Source organism: Channa argus, chromosome 15 (assembly GCF_033026475.1).
Source record: "Channa argus isolate prfri chromosome 15, Channa argus male v1.0, whole genome shotgun sequence".
NCBI classification, from domain to species: domain Eukaryota; kingdom Metazoa; phylum Chordata; class Actinopteri; order Anabantiformes; family Channidae; genus Channa; species Channa argus.
This window is the reverse complement of record NC_090211.1, coordinates 17,856,030-17,875,900: the sequence shown is the minus strand read 5'-3', so window position 1 is coordinate 17,875,900 and position 19,871 is coordinate 17,856,030. Positions and strand designations below refer to the sequence as shown.

At 42.4% G+C, this 19,871-nt stretch overlaps 2 protein-coding genes across 6 annotated transcripts in view; one reads left to right on the top strand and one right to left on the bottom strand.

The window, feature by feature from the left end:
- The window catches only part of clec16a (C-type lectin domain containing 16A), a 38,929-nt gene extending 27,990 nt beyond the window's left edge, over window positions 1-10,939 (top strand). For 4 of the 5 annotated variants that reach the window (XM_067476475.1, XM_067476476.1, XM_067476478.1 and 1 more), the window contains 5 exons: window positions 3,861-4,012; window positions 4,459-4,663; window positions 5,307-5,477; window positions 6,335-6,472; window positions 8,456-10,939. In XM_067476475.1, the coding sequence (XP_067332576.1) occupies window positions 3,861-4,012; window positions 4,459-4,663; window positions 5,307-5,477; window positions 6,335-6,472; window positions 8,456-9,048 (1,259 nt within the window). In that variant the 3' untranslated portion in view covers window positions 9,049-10,939. The remainder of the gene's footprint in view (window positions 1-3,860; window positions 4,013-4,458; window positions 4,664-5,306; window positions 5,478-6,334; window positions 6,473-8,455) is intronic. The other variant, XM_067476477.1, reaches the window with a different exon arrangement.
- A 5,603-nt stretch (window positions 10,940-16,542) lies between these two features.
- On the bottom strand, window positions 16,543-18,681 carry socs1a (suppressor of cytokine signaling 1a). Its single transcript, XM_067476485.1, has 2 exons — window positions 18,453-18,681; window positions 16,543-17,396 (listed from the first exon to the last, which is right to left on the bottom strand). The coding sequence occupies exon 2, from the start codon at window positions 17,337-17,339 to the stop codon at window positions 16,692-16,694; it is 648 nt and encodes a 215-aa protein (XP_067332586.1). The 5' UTR covers window positions 17,340-17,396; window positions 18,453-18,681; the 3' UTR covers window positions 16,543-16,691.
- Between the last annotated feature and the right edge of the window lie 1,190 nt (window positions 18,682-19,871).

Sequence of the window (19,871 nt, the reverse complement as noted above, 5' to 3'; positions counted from 1 at the left end):
AGCCTTTAGGCCTTATCAGTTCATCTGTGACGACTGCAGCTGCAGTTTCTGTACTTATTGGAAACACATTTGATGAACAATGAATGTTATAAACCTGATACGTGGCCTGATGAATTGACACAGCAGCCTGTGCCTTCAGATACTGAATTACAGATTTAGCTTGTTTCTGTCTTAGAATATGTCACTTGCATTACAGTTAATTGTTTGGCTTTGGACAACCTGAAACGGCTATAATAAGCTGTCATTCAGACTTCAAGTCAACATTTTAATTCAAAAGTTTCATTCCTGAATGAATTTGCACTTGAACTCTGTTTTCAGGAATTCAAATTTATTTTCCCATGCAAAACACATTCTCATAATTACTTAATTCCTCTCTTATGAGTGGGGGTGGGTAGTTATTAAAAAAAAGAAAAGAAAAGCTTGACGTGTAGATGGAAACACACCTTTTGAAACCAAATGTCTTCCTGCAACTTTACTTTCAAATCTAATTTGGTGGTTGAAACTGTGACTGTTCATGATTCCAGATGCCAGTCGAAAGATTCTGTGGCAGATTTAGTAATGATAGCCTTTAAAGAGCTACCAGATCAGGTGTGACATGACTTCCAGTAACTAGCTGTCACTTGAGAAAAATCAGTTCACACAACCTTTGGTTGTTTCGTTGTTTTCCATTCACGTCTTCGTGTGTGTGAGGTCAAAAAGACCCCCCTCTGCTTTTTTTACTTGGCGCCCTTTTCACTAAGTCACTGTCACTTTCATTTAAGTAAAGTCATTGACTAAGAATACTCTCCTACAGAGTAATTGTGGTGAGAGGGAGGGTTTTTCCTCATGTGTTGGGGGACTGAAACCTGCCACCTTCCACCCACAAATTCCTTTTTCTGACCATTAAGCTGCAACCACCTCCACCCACCAGCGCATGCTCTATATTAACCGTTGAATCACAAAGCATTTGCTAATGTCTGTACTTGTATGCTGTGTCAGTGCAGAGGTGGCCTCTGTGTTTGGACCCTATTCTGTGGGAAAGTTGCGTGGTGTACAACTCGTGCTTGCATCCGTGTTAGGTCCTTAAGTATTTAACCAGTGAAACAATTGTCATTGTTTGAACACAATGTGACACAATTGTCACATTTTGACTCAATGTGCCGCCACAGTGGTTTTGAAATGAACATGGAGCCCTGCTTTTTAGTGGCTCATACAGTAAATATTTGATCAAAAAAGTATGATGCCAGTTTCAATACCTGGTTGCAGTTCTTTTGGAGTCAGTGACTGAGGTCTGTAACTCAGGAACATCATAAAATGTTGGGTTTCTTTCCCTGGTGAAGCTCTGCCACCGCCCTTTTTTTCTAACCTCGGTTTATTTTTGGGGTTACTTCAGGCCAGAAAATTGGCCAAAGAACTCTTTTGTGAATTTCCTGTTAGGATGAATAAAGTATCTATCTATCTGTCTTAAACTTTTGATTCTTTCACAGTAGGCTTGACGTCACTGTCCACACATGCACTGGGATGCACCGTCCAATCACTTTAGAAGCGTTTGGCCAAATCTGCAAATTATGTAGCTTCAAACACCTGGAGGTCATTTACTGACCAGGTCAATATCCTAGAAGTGATTCTGATGATTCAACAGTGTTAATTAAATGTTTTTGAGCAGTGTATAAGAGAACCAGTTCCTTTGGCAGATATACATATCTACATCATAACACTCCCACCATGTTCACAGGTGTTGTTTAAAGCCCATTGTGGGACTGTACTGTGTATTTTTTAACAGGAAGGTGTGTGTGCGCACGCTGAATTTGTGAATGATTAATTATTTAATCTTGTAACAGTCCTTGTGATTCACGAAACTGTTCACATACCAAAATACTTTCCTTTTTTCCTATTCTGTTTGCTTAAAAAAATACTTTGTTTACACTTCATCTGATAAACCTTGCAAATACTTGGCCTCATTAAAACCACATTTTTCATGGAACCGTGCTTCTGTGAAGTTTCTCTCTTTGGGTGACTGTACATTGAAAACAGTATCAGTGGCTGAAACCATCATTGTTTTGTGAGTCTCTAAAATGTTACTGCACTGAGTCGGCTTGCTGTCATTTTGATGCCTTTTTGAACATGGCGGTTCCTCCACCTTTGCCTTCTGTAGTCAGATGGTAAGAAGAAGCTGGGGTTGGGTGGGTTCTTTCCCCAGCTGCTCCGGGGATTCAGTCAACAAAACTTCCCCTAATTTCTCTGGGCATTTGGTTGTTGGCATCCCTTTCTTTCCATACTAAATCAGGGGCTGCTACATTAGCTGCAGGTGCTTTTCATTTCTCACTCTTTCAGCACGTAAAGTCTGCTGGCAACCCCCAAAGTTTTTTTTTAAACATTTCTACAACAGAAAGTCTGACATTGAAAATACCCTGAACATTAGACAGCTATGCATGTGAGAGTACTCAAGAATCTGTGTTGCACCAGTTTCAGATGTATTATGGGAATCACAGACTGGTTTAAGTTGCATTGCTCAGAGTACTTAAGAATAGAACTCAAGCAATATTATGAAAATATTTTTGTGTGTATGATATTAAGGCTTTACATTTACATGAAGCCTCGGTGGGCGACATTAAACCAGTGTGTTCAGATAAGGTCCCTATTTCATGTTGGTTTCATAGCGTAGTTTTTGTGGTAAACTGAAATGGGTATGCTAATACATAGATGTATCATTTATTAATAAGGCTCCTAGACATGTGGGAGGAAAGTATTTTCTGCAGCAGTCATGTGGCAACAGACCTTTGGACAGTAGTTTATGTATTTTGTAACGTAAAAATAGTAGGTAAATAAATCTAGACTGTCCTCGTTTAACGTATTATGATACTAATTTGGTATGTTCTAGTGAAATCATCGAATGTAGAGTGTGTGTGTGTGTGTGTGTGTGTGTGTGTGTAACATTCTAGTGTTAAACTTTTAATGTATGTGTAGTTGTACATTAAGAAGTTGGCTCATTCTATTTCTGTGAGCATTATACCGTATATTTCATATTTCAATTCAAAATTAAATTTACACTAAAACATAAAACCTCAAGTAATGTCTTTTTTTTTTTTCAAAATGGACTAGAATTAAGTAGAAATGACAAATACAAAAGTTTAATCCTTGTGAAATTTCACATGTCGAGTGTTCCTACTTACCAAGTCTTTGCGGAATGAATAGAAATCAACATTTAATAGAATCAAAATTAAAACCAAAACCTGAATATTAAAAACAAAAACAAAAAAAAACAACTGTATTTCTTAAAAAGCTGAAAATAACAAACCCAGTCTCCAACAAAACTGAAACTAAACTAAATCAGGTTTTGAGGCCAAAATAGAAATAAAAGCTAAAGCAGTTGAAAACTAAAAAAGTTCAAACTATAATTAGACTCCTGACACCTGTTCACAAAATTAGAACCAGCAGATCAATTATATATTGTGGCGGATTTTTGTATTTTGCTTCTAGCTCAGCTACTTCAGCCGTCCACATATTTAACACAGACTCATTTCGTTAACACTTTAATCATTTGTTTTTACTTGAAATGTCACAGCTTCCCAAGGTTTCAAAGGGCTTGTTTTGTTTGACTAAAAATCCCAAAAATGTTGTCCGTGCTCAATTGGGCTGGTTTGACCTCCACATTTTTACTCTATGGCATGCGAAGACTTTTTCTTGGGTGTCGCTAATTCTCGCATTTTGCGGGAACTGAGTTTCACCTGCAGGTCGAGTTCTGCATTAATCGCACAGGCACATTGCGTTACCTTTTTGTTCCAGCTCTCTTTTAAAGATTATTATTTTTTTGTCTTTGACCTTTTTTAACACCTGAGGTAGCCACCACACGTTGACCTTCACGTCTGTTGTGTTTTCAGATAACAGTGACCTTATAGCCTGCATGGTGGTCAGTAAAGATGGCTGCCAGGCCCAGAGGTTCCTCGCTGTAGACGTCTACCAGATGAGTCTCGTCGAACCAGAGACCAAACGCCTTGGATGGGGTGTGGTCAAGTTTGCTGGCCTCTTGCAAGTAAGTCTGGTGGATTGTCTCTGGTTTTTTTTTCCCCTTTTAACTTTCTACAACCCCAGTTCAAAAAAAGTTGGGAGGATGTGTAAAACGTAAAATAAAAACAGGACACAATGAATTCAAGATCTGCGTTACATAATATATACAGCAAAGTCTTATGAAACGAATGTTGTGACCTGTGACCTGACACTGTCATTCCTTTATGTTCTGAACATACATTACGTTAAAATCTTTCACTTCTATTTCTACTTAAAGATTCTAATTTTAATGCTGCTGTTTGGGATTTTAATTTGTGACTGTAATCAAGATCATAGTTCATGTCCCATCTATGTTTTTTGTCACATTTTAGCTCCTTACTCTTTACAATTTACATTCCTTTTTCCTTCCTTCATTCTTTTGCTGTCTGGCTTTTCATCCCCCCCTCTCGCTCTTTCCTCCTCTTTCAATAGGACATGCAGGTGTCTGGCGTCGAAGACGACAGCAGAGCGTTGAACATCGTCATCCATAAGCCCAGCTCCAACCCCCACGCCAAGCCCCTGCCCATCCTGCAGGCCAACTTCATCTTTGCCGACCACATACGCTGCATAATAGCCAAGCAGAGGCTAGCTAAAGGTCGCATCCAGGCCCGACGCATGAAGATGCAGAGGATCGCAGGCGAGTAAACATGAATCTTTTCCATCCTTTACTGGCTGCCTATTCTTAGACAGAGTCTAAAAGCACAGTTGTTTGGGTTTTGTTTGTTTTATTTGTTTTTTGTTTTTTTAAACAACTTATGTTTGAATTGTGAAAGATTTAGCAAACGGTTAAATATCTAAAATCTGTTACACATGCACATTTCATCATCCAATGGCCACAGTGTCCAGTCCTCCTGGCTTTACATTCACACACAAAAGTAAGCAGAAATCCTTTTGTACTGTGAATTTTGTTGGACTCACCCAGCAGTCACTTGTACTTCCCCTCTCAGTGGCCTGATTCTTCAGAATTACCTAAGTATTAACAGATATCTCCAGTCTTGCCAATGCAGCAAAATTAATGAGGATGTGAACCTTTCCTGTACAGTCACTAAAGAACTGTTTTGAATTCTCTCATTTGCAACACACTAACAGTCAGTACACTATCTGTCCAGTCAGTCAGTCCATTCTAAAAACATTTCCAGGGGGGCACCTGCTTCTTTTCATCAAATTTAAATTGACCCCCTTAATGTGATATGAGGCAGCGACCTGAGTGTAATTGAAATCCCCAAGCTTAGTACACTGCACATGATTTATTTACACCACTTTGCTTCATTTGCATGCAGCTCTGTTGGACTTGCCAGTGCAGCCTAGTGCGACAGACGTTCTGGGTTTTGGTCAGGCAGCACACGCTTCGCCCAGTGGCCTGCCTTTCCGATTCTACGAGCAGTCAAGACGGCCCCCCAACGATCCCACGGCAAATAGATCAGTCTTTGCCTCTGTTGATAAAGTACCAGGTAATGTGTTCAGTGCTTCTGCATTCTGTAGCCCATTTGCTACTTCAAAGAACCACAAACGTGCCGTAATTCTACAATCTAGAATAATAACAGAACATTTATGCCAGAACTAAAATGTTATAAAACAGTGAGGGTGAAATCAGACACCTGGTTGACACACACCGGATACCTCATGAGAAATAGAACAAGTGATTGTAAGTGCATTAAGACTTTCCTTGATGACTGTTGTGGAATATCTATTCAGAAAGTTTTTATCTTCAAACCAACCTGATATGTGATAGTCTGAGCAGTGAAAATGAGTTTGTGATTTAATCTTGAGGGTAGAAGTCTGACAGTAAGTCAATCTTAAAGATTGCGATTAGGCATTGTGGAGAAGAAACAGCTCCTGAGAATACAGGTGAAAAGTCCCCTGAAGTTTTTTTTCTTTTTCTACCTTTTTGTTATTTTAGGTGGTAAATGCCACTGTTTTCTATTCTGTTGCTCTGTTTTATCCCGAGTCCCTTTCACTGGGGTTATATTACCAGCTGCAGTTCTTGAAAGGCTTTCTTTGCTTGTCCCAGAAGGGAACCCCGTGCTCCTGGAACTGATATTGGCAAGTCCAGAAATCCAGGTTTTAGTACCGTCATGACATGTATGTGTTTTGCTGGTTTTCCACCTGATAAGCCTGCTGGAATGGTCACCACTTTTTAAATCAAATCACAGTAACACAAGCTTTTGAAAAATGTAAATAAGGTGATATAATCCAATTATTCTCCCTCCTGATATAAAACATACAACATGCTCAGATGTAAGAATTCCTCAGCAACACGTGTGTGTGTGCGCGCCTCTGTCTTTATGTTCTTGTGCACCATCCCCAGGTTTCGCAGTGGCCCACTGCGTGTCGCAGCATAGTCCCTCACCCCTCTCCTCCCCCTCGCCTCCCTCCAGTGGGAGTGGGAGCACGGGAAGATGTGATTCTGTTACTGCAAGCACTATATCGGCTCAGAGCCCTACAGGTAGCGTACACACACACACACACACACACACACACCCACAGACACAGTATCTAAAGTCCCTGCATACACTACATACACACATAGAGCTGCACGATTTTTTGTTTCATCATCGTCATTGCGATGTGTAATGCTATTTGCTTGCATGCACTTAAGTAACCAGGTCTTTTTCTCGAGAAAGACCCTTATCAGGGTAGGCAAACCTCTAACAGATTTCTTTGTCGTGCATACATGTGATGAGGTTTTTAATCAGCTTTCTACAACTGCACATGTGCCTGACGAGACTGCCGACGGGCAAGTAGCAGGGTGAAAGGAGCGATCATTTACCGCAGCGATGACGTCTCATTTATAAAACGTGTTGAAAGTAATCGCTGTGTACTACTCCCTGTCTCTCACTCCCACACACACACACACACACACACACACACACACACACACACAACAAATAAGTCGGTTCAAATCTGTGAGCCATGCTTCTATAAAAAGTTTGAGGTGGAGGAGAAATTTGATAACGCTGCTGCTGCTGTTTTCAGCAACCCAGTTTCTTAAGTAACCCTACCTGTGTCCACTGCATGTTTGAGTGACCTAGAGTTCAAAAAATGGAGCATTTTATTTTTCAGAAGGAATGAGAGAGTCGCAGAAAGAAGCATGATCTGCACTTTTACACAGATGCACAAATAAACAAAATCACACCTTTCTTTCTAGAAAGTTTCGATTGTAAATAGAGCTGATCAAGTCAAAATTTCCTTCTTTCTTTATTTTGTATCGCAGTATTTATCGTAGCGGAAAACGCACACTTCAGTGTTACTATGTCCCAATTAAAACAGGGAGTAAGGTGTAGATGCTGTACATTATAATCTACAGATTCTTTAAACTCTAGCAGCTAAAATCCACGAGTCATTAATGGTGCTGAGGTGTGGCTAACCGTTTATCTGAACACACATATATCTCTTTTCCACACGTATAGCTTTGGGTGTAACTATGGTACAGCTACATATGTTCACACATCCCACAGAAACCACAGTTGCTCACAGCGGTGCCAGTTGAGATGTTGTATAAAAAGTTACATATACGCGCATATTTACTTGTGCTGCTGTGTTTTTGTGTTGGTACATTCCTGGTACTGACGTTCCAGGACGTATGTGTACACCAGGCATTGCTTGGTCATGACATGGTCTGTTATTTTATTTATGGTTTCTTACTACTTGTACTTCCTACGTCTTGTCAGCCCCAGCATGCATTCACGTGTTTAAATATGTGGAGTTACAAAGCCCAAGAAAACAAAACGTGCGGTGCTTTGTTCTCATTTTGCACATCTGATAATAATTGCTGTAAAAACCCTTTAATATTTTTTTTTTGCGGCACTCGTAACTCTTACACTGTAAGTATACCTGGTAGTTTTAATACTATAACATAGTTTATGTTGTAGTTCTCCCTACACATTAGTGTTATGGTACTGTTAGATATGTAGTAACACCTGTCGCTGCTGCTACTTATGGTATTTCATGCTCTTTTTTTTTAATGCTTAATTACACATTTGAAACAAACTAAACCTTGTTAAAAGGGGGAAATGTTGTTCTGTACCTGAGAAATAAACCCGACGTGCTTTGTTACTTACTCATCAGTCTACCTGTGTCAGTCCAAAAGCTTGTTTGCTTTTAGTTCTTCTTTTTCTTGCACATCTTTATGGCTTTAAGCTTCCCGCTTTTTTTCTAATCATTATGTAATTTTCTCATGAAGATTCATTAAAGACTTTTTCCTTTTACTTGCTTTACACTTAATTGACTGTTACATTTAATCTGTTTTCTTGTAATTGGAAATTCCACTGCCTTTACCTTTAGACCCTTTCCTGCTGCGCAGAAACACAACCACATTTAGTGTTACCAAAGCAGGACAAGGTTTTATTAAAATAAAGCTGCTTGATTTACAAGCAGGGCAGGGCGGGAGTCACTGAGTTCACCTGCTTTCTTCTCTCCTCTCCCCTAGATGATGGTACGTTTTTGGAGCACACCCCGCCGTCCTTATCAAGTGGAGAAGGCGAAGGAGGAGGCGGAGAAGTAACACTAGTTTCGTCTACTCCCTCAACCCCAGTCCTGGCCCCGAGCCTCACACCGGCCTCCCAGCCCACTATCTCCCTCCTCACCGACAACAACGCAGACGCCCTCAGCGTGGAGTCGCTCACGCTGCTGCCCCCTGCCGACTCGCCGCACCTGCACCCGTGCGCCAGCCACATTCACATGGCACATTCCCTCCAGAGACCGGATGCGTCAATCGCAGAAGAGGAGGAGGAGGAGAAGGAAGATGAGCAAGAAAAGACAGGAGAGCAAATAGACGAGGAGCTGCAAAAAGAGGAGTCGTCAACGATGGACGAGACTGAGACAGACGCAACAGTAAAAGAAGACAACACGACAGCGGAGTCGCTCACGCCAACTGAGGAGACACCAGAAGAAGCAGAGGGAGGAGATGGGCAGCTCCCTGCTGCAGAGCTGCAGGAAACAGTGACAGCTACGAATTCTGTAGCGAAGACAGAAGATGCAGAGACACTCACTGAAACACCAGACTCGCCTGAACTGGATTAAGCATCACACGATCCTAAACCTGTCTCTAAAACATAGAGAAGACAGTGCAGTGTAATACTGAAACGATCCAGCTTAGCTGGAGTGGATTTTCATGTTGCAACGTGTAAGTGTGTGGATTGAATAGTCCCAAGAGTTTTTTGGAGACCTCTTGTGTTTGCACACGCGGAATAACTCAGAGAACAGAGGAGGAGACGGACGCTGGTCCAACTCAAGGGAAGGCTCAAAGCACATTTGTATTTCTGTGCACTGGAGAGTATCCGGTCATGTGTATGCAAGCGTTTTTAGCACGCGTGTGTCAGTGCGCGCAAACCAGCAATGTTTTTTACTCATTCTGATCGGTTCTCCATCAAAGACACAAACAGGCCACACGGCACTGCTGCTGTAAGCTGTGTTTCCTCTTGTCAGCTTTTAAATGACCTGTTTTTGTGTCGTATGTTCCCTTAACAGTCCCCCCCCCCCCCCCCCCCATTTGTTTTGTGGCGGTAATGGTCACTCTTACGCCATCACACAAACACACACACTACAGTACACACAATCAGCTGCACTAGCCTTTTAACCACTGCATGTTACACACATTAGCAGTTACTGGCACTGGGTAGGTGTGTGTGCGTGTGCGTGTGTGTGTGTGTTGCATCAGGTTTGGTACTTAGTATTTCACGTGTAAAGTGATGATCAATGCATTTTCCATTTTCTGATGGTGTCTATTAGAGAATATAAATTAAGTAATCTGAATGCTCAAATCTAAATATTGTAATAAAAAAACTAATTTGCCTGATTAAATGGAAGCCGCGAGCTGGGTGACGCTGTTTGTTTTGAGTGTCATAAGAAACCATTTGAAGCGACATGCAAGTGTTCAGGCCTGCACAAAAACACTGAATTGAATGTATCTGCTGCCTCCCCCCTCGAGTTGGCCTGAGTTTAGTTGATGTGTTGGGAAATGGGGTTTGAATGCGCCAATGATTGTTGGGAACGTCTTCTGGATAATATTATAAAATGTGCAAGAAATAATTCTGAGAGATGAGATTTATGTTCCCATCTAACAACTGGTAAACTAGGAAGTAATTAATTCCCACCCAAGCAAATGCAACATTAAGTTTCAATTATAAGTCTGACTATTGTTGTTGTTGTTTTAAAACTGAAATATTACTCTTTTGAGCTGCAACCCCCCCCCCCCTTCTCTCCCTCCTCTTTCTATGATTAGAATAAAGCTTTATTACTGCAATAATCATAAGAGCTAAGAGGGGTAGACATGAATGTAACCAACATCCTTATCTCACCCAACATCAGTGTTATTTGATCAGTTTGAATGGCATCAGCGTCTTCTAACCTTAATTACTTGATTTGTCACAAAGCACTCGCTCTGCTTGTTTAGAACAAACTTCTCTTCCACCCCCCCATTTATGTTTTTACCGCCTTCGCTCTCCAGCTCCTTCTCTTCTCCTCTGTGCCGCTGTCATAAAACCGAAGTCTTAATGCTCAGTCACTCTTATTTTTGAACAGGTTTAGAAGTAAGGAACTCAGAGCAATACTTCTTTTTTCCGTGTCTTTGTCATAGTTTTTCCATCCTGCCACTGTAAATAGCCGAGGGATGATTGGTGAGTGATGATCGGTGAAATGCTGAAGAAGCTCGATGCTGTTTTTAGAGCCGGTGGTACTGATTGTTTGGAGGTACACGGTGGCTGTCTGTAACCACTTCCAACCTCTACCAAAACATGCCACAGCAAGCCTCCATTATTAAGTACATGACTGGAGAGAGTGTGTGTGTGTGTAAAATACATTTGTATGCCCTGTAAATGCTTCTGGCTTTTAAAACTGTAATTATTGTTAACAAACAGAAACAGAGGAATAAAATAAGAACTGCAATAAATTATTCTACTTAACAACAGTAAAATGGTGGAATGAGCATTGTTATTGTGCCTGCACACAGAAGAGGTGGTTTTTTTTTTTTTTTTTTTTTTTTCCACTGGTGGATTGTGCTATTCCTTCTTCGTTTTCTCTGTTCCCCCCGCCCCTCCCCCCCTTTTGCTTCTTCGCAGAATGTTGAACTGGTAGTAACAGCAGAGAAGCTTCTCCTCAGTGTTTGAGCAAGAAAACCACAGGAAATATTAGAAAAGAACTGCCAGCACTAGGAGCACGCACCGCCCGGTGTAACATGCCAACAAGTGTGTGTGTGTGTGTGTGTGTGTGTGTGCGCGCGCGCACACTTATTTTTCATGCCCCAAATGACTGTTATGTTTCGCCGATAATTTGAACGGCTAATATTGTCGATGCATTTTCAAGTCAAATGTCTGTGCTTTGGAATTTTCTGCATTGTCAAGAGAGTCATGGGTCCTAAGAAGCTTGTGACCTACACTAAAGATGCTTCAACCGAACAAACGCCCACATGGTGACCTTCAGACAACAGCGCGAAACATTTCTGTGAAGAGAAATGTGTTACTTCCTACACTTAAACACTGCAGCCAGATGTTACCTTGAGTTTGAAAAGTGTTTTTTTATATATATATAAATATATATATATGTGAAATTGGTGTACGGCTCAATTCTGTGTGTCAGACTTCTGAGCGGCAAGATCATGACGTTGCCTTTACACTTTCTACCTTTTGAGTTGAGCTCCTGTGGCTGCTGCAGGAGCCCTCAGTCATCTTGTGGTTGGTACGTGTTGCTTTTATCGTGGTTCCTCTCTTCAGGGAAGTCTGGTTGTGTGTGCGTAAATATGTGAATGGGTTCCTGGTACTGCATCGATACTGAAATGGTTCAAGTGTGTGTCTGTTTTTTTTTTCTGTAACCACAGCTACAGCATTAAATTGAAGTTTTGACTGTAGAGATTTTTTTGAGAGATTCGAAGATTTGTCTCTGCAGTCGCACAGTTCAAGTCAGTACAACCTTGAGTGGGTTACGATCAGTGACTGCAGATTTTAAATCTAGATGTGCCAACTGCATTGCCTCCATCCACGTTCACGCCGCGTCGACATTTTCTTCCTGTTGTTTGTTGGTGTGCAAACCTTGGAAGTGTGCATTGCTTCCCTTGAATGCTCGTGCATGCACATGAGCATTTTGCTCCACGTGCTAGCAGAGCGAAACAAAGCGAAACACAGCCATCAGATCAAAACATTGCTCCACAGTGCCACTGCTGGTTCTAAACAAAATAATAATAATAATAATAATAATAAATAAATAAATAAAAAAGACTCACTTAAATTAGGAGTAGCCTTAATTTTAAAAGTTGACATTGTCAGAAATTGACAATTTGTATTTGTAATTGAGGTAAATAGGAAGGTCGATACCTCTCTACCATCTGGAACGTGGGAAGACGTTGCTGTGAGCAAGTTTTAAGGTAGAAATTGGGGAAATTCTTGGAGCTGTTATCTAGTAGCTGTTTGAAGAACTGCTCCCATACACGTGGCTTCAGCTACAGCTTGGTCGAAAGCAGAAATAAGCTTTTCCCACTTCAGCTCGTTATAAAACAGAAGCTTTTGTGGTGAAGAGGAAACCTTAAAATCTCTGGAAGTTCTTTTATCTTTTGCTGGAAAGTTCTGCTTACTGACGTTTCTAAAGCTTCACGTGAATGAGTTCCACTGTAAATTCTGATAAATCTCATAATTAACAATGAATGGGAAGGTATCCTGTGTGGAAGTCTGCGGGTACAATGAACAAAGATAACTACTCATAACTACCCTCAAGAAAATCGAGAATTACAGTTTGGTGAGAGGTAAATCTTGTCCAAGATACACAATCAGTCACTCGAGTAGACAGATAAGCTAATAGCCTAACAAAGGCTTCTCAATGCGTGTCAGAAACAAAGGGAAATAATTTTTTTATTTATTTGTGTCTTAAATGTTAAGATCTGGCGAATCCTTAACTAGGTCCTAAACTCCGTGTGTGCTCTGCTGTTGAGGCCTCTTTTTTTTGTTTATTGATTTCTGGTGTGTCTGACTGTCTTGTCTGTTTAAAAGACAGACAGGCTCCCCCCCCCCCACCCACCCACCCCTTCCCTCCCCCCTGTGGAGGGTTCCACAGAAATCAGCTGATAAGTACACACAGTCACAAAATACCTCACCTCACCTTTCACTTCTCGAAATTGTTGGGAATGTCCTAAAATCAGAGACGCTATGAATGAAACTGCCACATATGATTCACAGATTGCCCCCCCCCCCCGAACACAGCGACGATACATGTGCACGTCACTGGTCACTGACCCGTCAACTTTAAAAGGTAAAGTTAGATAACGCCTTTAAAATAGACGTTATAGTCTTGATGTGTGTATCCAACACTGACTCATGTTCCATGTGGTGTGACTCTATGTGTGGTTCCTCTGCTTAACTTCTTCCTCAGTCTGAGATAATTATATCTTCACACAAGTCAGACTTTACTTGAATCAGGTTGTATTGTATTCACTATGACTCAACCTTGTGTATATGTTTGGGTGTGTGTAGCAACATTTGTCTAGACCCAAGAGAGAGAGAAAAAAAATCCCCCAAAAAAGATCACAAAGCCTTATGGTAAGGTTTGGTTTTTAGCGTTGGAGTTCTGGTTAGATACGAGGAAGGGGTTGGAGGCTACAGCTGCAGTTAGAGTTAGTCCCTCAGATTAGACGTGAAATGTATAACACACCTTCTGACACATGTTCTCATAAATGTCATGAAACTGCAAAATTACAACAAGCTGTGATGCTTTCTAAAGATAAGGTCAATTGAAGTCACAGGCCACCATCACCCCTATTTTTATCATTCTTATCTTAATACAAACGTCAGCAGTTTTGCTGAACTCACATAAGTAGACATTTGAATATATTTGGACTTCTCGCTTTCACTATCTAAAAGTTAAATGAAAAGTTAAAATAAGGCAGATTGCTTTCTGTGGTTCTATTTTGATTATTTCCCCTGAATTACATCATCTGGAGGTTTTTTAGTTTAAAGAAGTTGTGGAGTATCAGATGAGCTAGTATGAGCAACCAGATGATATCATCAGAGCTGAACAATTCCTTAGAATTACATAATCATTTTTAGTTTTTTTTTTTTTTAACAACAAGCTGACGGATATTTTAATGTGGAATCAAGAAGGAAGTTCAAAATTCTTTGTGTTCTGTAAGGCGTGTGTAACATGTGACCCTGTTCAGGGTCACGGGGGGGGGGGGTCACAGGGGGGCTTGGGGCCAATCCCAGATGGCATTGGGTGACACGCTCACCTACGGGCAATTTTTGAGTCGCCAATTAACCTAACTTGCACATCTTTGGACTCTGGGGGGACACCAGAGCCGGGGGAGAACATGCAAACTCCACGCAGAAAGGTAGCAACCGGCCAGGATTCGAACCAGGGACTTCCTAGCTGTGAGGCGGCACACTCCTCCACCATGCCGCCCAACTAGAACCGTAGGATGCAAATGGAAAATTGGTGAAGTCCCTATTTAATCAGCCTAACCACATGTCTTTATGCTAAGCTAACAGCCGATATATATAACATCTGAGGAGCAGAGAGAAAATCCTTCAGGGTGACATTCTTTCATTTTCTCCTCGGGTGTTACTCACGTCCACTGTCGAGCGGCAGGGGCAAACAAACAACGGCAGACATTCAGCAGCTGCTATGTTACACCACGTGAAGACACAGGAGATGCAGGCCGAGCACAGAGGCGATGGCAACCTGGCAGAGTATGAAAGGCCGGGCCTGTAAAAGAACAAAGCGATAACTGTTGCTGTTGGAAAGACGCTGGGAAGGTCGATCGTTGTTTGACAAATCCTTTCAAATTTATTTCTTACATGCTCCACCTTTAGAAGTAACGTTAGATCGATTTGTGCAGTTGAACTCTTCAACTTTTGAAGGAAGTTTCACCAGTTTGGGTGAATGCAATGACTTCATGTAAGAGAGAAGGCTTTGTTTCGAAAGAGGATCAGTCTTAAGAAAAACTTTCGGTTGGGTGTTTGCCTATTGTAACAACGAATATAATATAGTGCACGTTGGGTTTGCAGTCGCCCAGACTTCTGTGAGTCATACGCACAAACCAGCTTTGGGCTTATCACCACCTGGCCACCTGGTTCCATGTCACCACACCCATTACACCTGAAAGCTGTGCATAATGACTGAAGCAGTGCTTTAGTTAAAAACTTACCTGTCGGCCTCTTTCGTCATGTAATACATCACTTCTATAAACGGGCTTCACTAAATGCTTCGTTCTCGCTTTCTTTTTTTTGTGTGGCTTTGATTGACAAACCCCTTTGATTTATTTTCCCGTCGTGCACATTTGATTCCATTGAGCTAATTTGCATAAAAACTTTTACACTCTTACTACACCTATCATTATTCAGAACTGTAAAATTAATAGCGAACCATAACTCTCGAACCCTGACCTTAACATGCCTCTGTCTAACCACTAACCCCCCAAAATTTCCCACTTCCTCTTGAGGAAATTTTAATCTTTGCTGGGTCCTAATTAGAGTAAAGGCACAGGCACACACACACACACACACACACACACAAACACAGGCACAATCACATACTTCATTATGTGTCACCTCTACCTCTGTTTCTGGTAAGTGTGTGTGTGTCAAAGCGTAAAAGTCCATTTACTACCAAACGAACCCCACCCACCTGTCGCTTTGCCCTACAGAGATGAATCACTGTGGTGACGATACTGTACACTAACCTGTCACAGTTCCTATCTGTCTGCCTTATTGTCTCTGACATAGCAGAGACGAACTGTGACGCTATGTGTGTCTTTGTCCCTCCCCCTCCCTTCACACCCCTGCGAAGCCCCTCCGCTCCTTCAGATGACTTGATTTGATGGAACATATAAAACACACAGTCAATCCAGCAAGGCCAGTTTAAATATATTTTATTTCAAAGGTAGAGTAGAAAATGAAAATAAAAAATATATATTTAACTCAGTAATAATAAATTTATAATCTGCGTAGCAGAGAAAAACATAAGAGGCATGTTTAACCTCTAGATACAGTACAAATGTGATCTGTGTTACACACTCATGACCTGTAAAAAATGAGTCTGACTTTTTTTCCTAAAACCATCAGTGCTAGCCAATATTCGTGTGCGATGTAAACATTGAAGAACATTAGAGTATTTCAATCTGCTACTAAGAAGAAATCCTACTCGTACCAACCGGAGTGGTTTCAATCGTATCCTCCACCATGTCTCCCAATTTCTAAAAGTCCACTCTCTGCATGCTCTCAATGTCCTCCCACAATCCACTGTTGAGTATCTGCAGATGCCTGGTGGCAACGAACGGGCGAACGCAGACTCTGCAGTTTCCGGCCGCACGGTCTCATTCGACCTCGGCCGTCGTTTTGAGTCAGTAAAACCTCCCCTGTGCCTGTAGTTTTCCGTTAATGCAGCATCTTCAATCGGCCTTTTGTGGTTCCTAGAGGCCGAGAGGCTATGTGTCCATGTGCGACCGGGAGTTGAGTCTCTAGAGGTAATAATGGGTGTTGAAATGTCACGTACAGACCCCGTCCAGGTGGAGGCTTCCTTTCCTGGATGACGTCTCTTCTCATCGAAACAGAGAGCAGACTGGATCAGAAACCACGGTGATGCAGTCTGAAACTCCAACCCACCATGGGACAGATTACCTTCACTTGGTAAAACCTGCCTTCTTGAAATTACAAGTAATACTGTCAGGACTTGACATGGCAGGTTAGTCACAGCTTGTAAGGGAATTCCAACAGGAAGTCTCGGACAACGTGGGTGACTGGCAGCTCTGGAACCTTGCTTTCCCCCCCACACAGTTCCATAATGCGCGTCCTGCAAAGCTCCTGCAGCGTTGGCTTCCATTTCCTGTACGGGACACTCAGGCTCTTCTTGGGAGAACTATTGTAATGCTCCAACAGGGCAAAGAGCGACGGGAAAGAGCGCTCGTTGCCTGCCAATGAGAACTTTTGCCTCTTGTAGTCAATGCGCACACTGACCGGCCCACTCTTGGCGTGGTAGGACAGCGTGAAGAAAACGTCCTTCTGTCGACTGTCGCGGATCAGGAAGCTGCCCAGAGGAGCCTCCCGCAGCATCCGGTGAGCGTCCTCCACTCCCAGAGGCCCCCAGTAGAAGCCGCTGCGCTCGAGCTTGGCCGCCGTGTCTGTGATGATCTCGCAGTCCTCCTTGCAGGCAAAGGTGGGGAAGTGAGTCAGATAGCCAGAGGGGACACGGGCCAAAGGTGGGTTTGGATCCAAAGCGGCCTGATGTTGGAGAGATGAGGACGACGACAAGGATAAGGATGAAGAGGATGAGGATGAGGATGATGAGCTTGACAAGTGTGTCTTGTCATGGCCTTCCACTGTGCTGTCGGCTACCATCCTACAGGGGAGAGAGGCTCCAAACCCTCTCCCATCTCTAACCACCAGCCTGTCATCCTGAAAGAGGCAGAAAAAAGAAAACAACGTTCATTATCTCAAATCTAATGATCATTTAGCGCCTTTCAAACAGTGGCGTCACTTTAGCAGCAGCTTGTAAAGTCGTGGAAAAGCCACATCTTTCTGAAAACTCCAAGTGTCTGACAAGGAACGGTAAAGCCCTGTTTCTCAGAAAGAAATAGAGAACTTGTGTGTGTGTGTGTGTGTTTGCGCGCCTCAATTCAGTGAATTTGTGTGTGTAGGTTAGAAATATTCTAGTTTCCATTGTGTGGCACTTTGATATGACTGGAATTTGTGGTTTGGCTAGAGAAAGCAGTGATGTCAGCTGCAGCCAAATTACTGTACACTCTGTACAGTACACACACACACACACACACATTTATGATCCTTTATAGAACTATATGGTCCTTATCACTTCAGTATACACGTGAAATGACCCTTTTCTTTTTAGTTAGTGACAAAGAAAAATTAGAACATGAAACAGTGTCTTGTTCTATTTTACTGTTTCAGGACAAACGTGGCTTTAAATACTAAAGTCACCGTGGTGGACCAGGAACAGACCTTTTCACAGATCAGCAGACCCATACTTAGTCTGGCTCACCTTCTCCCGTCTACTTCTATGTTCTATGTATCACTTGAATTCAGGGAAAACGTCATGAAGCTTAGTCCATAGATGTGATAGATTAACACGTTGGAGCCAAGGAATGAATAATGAACTATCTGGTAATAAAGAGCAGAGTCTGAAGTTTGTGTCGCAGCCTGCACTTAGTCGTTAAACTTTCCACATGAAGTTGCTGCTGTTACCGGGGGAGGGAGAGGGAGAGGGAGGGGGAGCGGGAGGGGGGGGGGGGGTTAAACGCAGCCCTTTGTGCGGCTTTGATCCGTAAAAGAAACTCCGTGCACGCACATGACTCTAAGGTTCTAAAGGCCCCACATAAAAAAAAAAGAAAAAAAAAAAAGAAAAAGCAGCCATGATGGTGCAAAAAACAAATTTAGTTGTGAGCTAAAGAAGGCAGCAATAAGGGGACAGGGGGACCCCGGACTGAAGACTCTTACCGTTTTGCTCTAAGAACAGCGGCGGTGTAAAGATCCGTGTGTCTGTAATCCCAAAGCGCCGAGGCTGCAGTGCGCACAGCTGCTCAGGGTCGTAGACGCGGCGCAGGATGGATGGTTGGATGGATGGCAACAACCGACAGCTCGACCGCTGACTGTGATTTCCACCCTTCAAATCATAACTCCCGTGTGGAGCCTGGTAAACACTTGGCCCTGACTTTATACGGCTCCCCCCTTTTGCTGGCTCCTCCTGCCAACTGCTTCCTCGAACAGCAACAGCCGTTTTTAGCGGCAGGCAGGCAGTTTCTTTGAAACAGAATCGAAAGCGAAACTCAAGTCAGAGCAGTCCCTTAGTTCATTTGAAGTCTGATATTATTTGGAGAATTTCAAGAAAACCGCAAAGCCACATGACAGTAGGACGTTTACAGAAAGACGAGAGAAGGCAGCGTTTCGGATTTGGCCCCGGTTTGGGTGTTTTAGCGGTGGTTTGGGCCTGGATGCAGGTAGTTGCGTCCGCTCTGTTCCCCTGCTGTTTGTTTTTAATCATCTATTAAACCCATTCTGTTATTCGTTCATGGAATGTTTTTTTTAATTATGGGAAAGGAGGGTTATTTATGTTTAAAGTCAGTTTTGGAGAGTGCGCAGTGTGTATGAGCCAACCAGGGAAACTAAGGTTAACTGGATTAGGGGGGATACTTCAGGTTCATTGATGATGTCATTAGTGACATCACATGGCTTTGATGGTTGGCCCTTGTGATTGACCTTTTAAGATTGTTCTCCAGTTGTCCAGACAACAATGCATAGCAAAGGTTTCATTACACGAAAGCTCAGCTCAGATACCGAAAGGAACAGACGTGGACCAGAGGACACGGGTTCTGGAGCAAAGGAACCGGCCACATGGACAGCAACAAGCTAAAGGTGGGTTTTAGTGTCCCCTCCCACAGTTTAAGCAGATGTGACATGTAGATAAAGCTCCTGCAAAACCCCAAAAAAGGAAAAAAGAAAAAAAAAATCAGACTGGCCACATTTGTTATCTACCTTTCCTCAAGCAGGTAAGTTTCATTTGTTCCACCATAGATGAATGTGCCCCACATCATTCTTGCTTCGGGCCGAAGCCACAACAGAAGGAAAGTTCTTTTCTGTTTACAGTAAATATACAAGAGCACAGAACCAATGGGAGCCTCTGTGCCACTTCTTCATTTGCTGTTCAGTTTTGTCTCCTCTTCCGCAGAAGCGTCTTTCACTCGGGTCTTCGCTGTCACATTGGGAGTGATTCATCGCGAAGATCACTATTTAGTCTTTCAAAATGTTTGTACTATGACGCCCATTGCAGTTAATGACATTCAGTCGGCACATGGTGCATAGTTCAGATCTGTCTTTAGCTGTGGTTTGGTATTAAACGCTGTCTCTGTATTTTGGTAG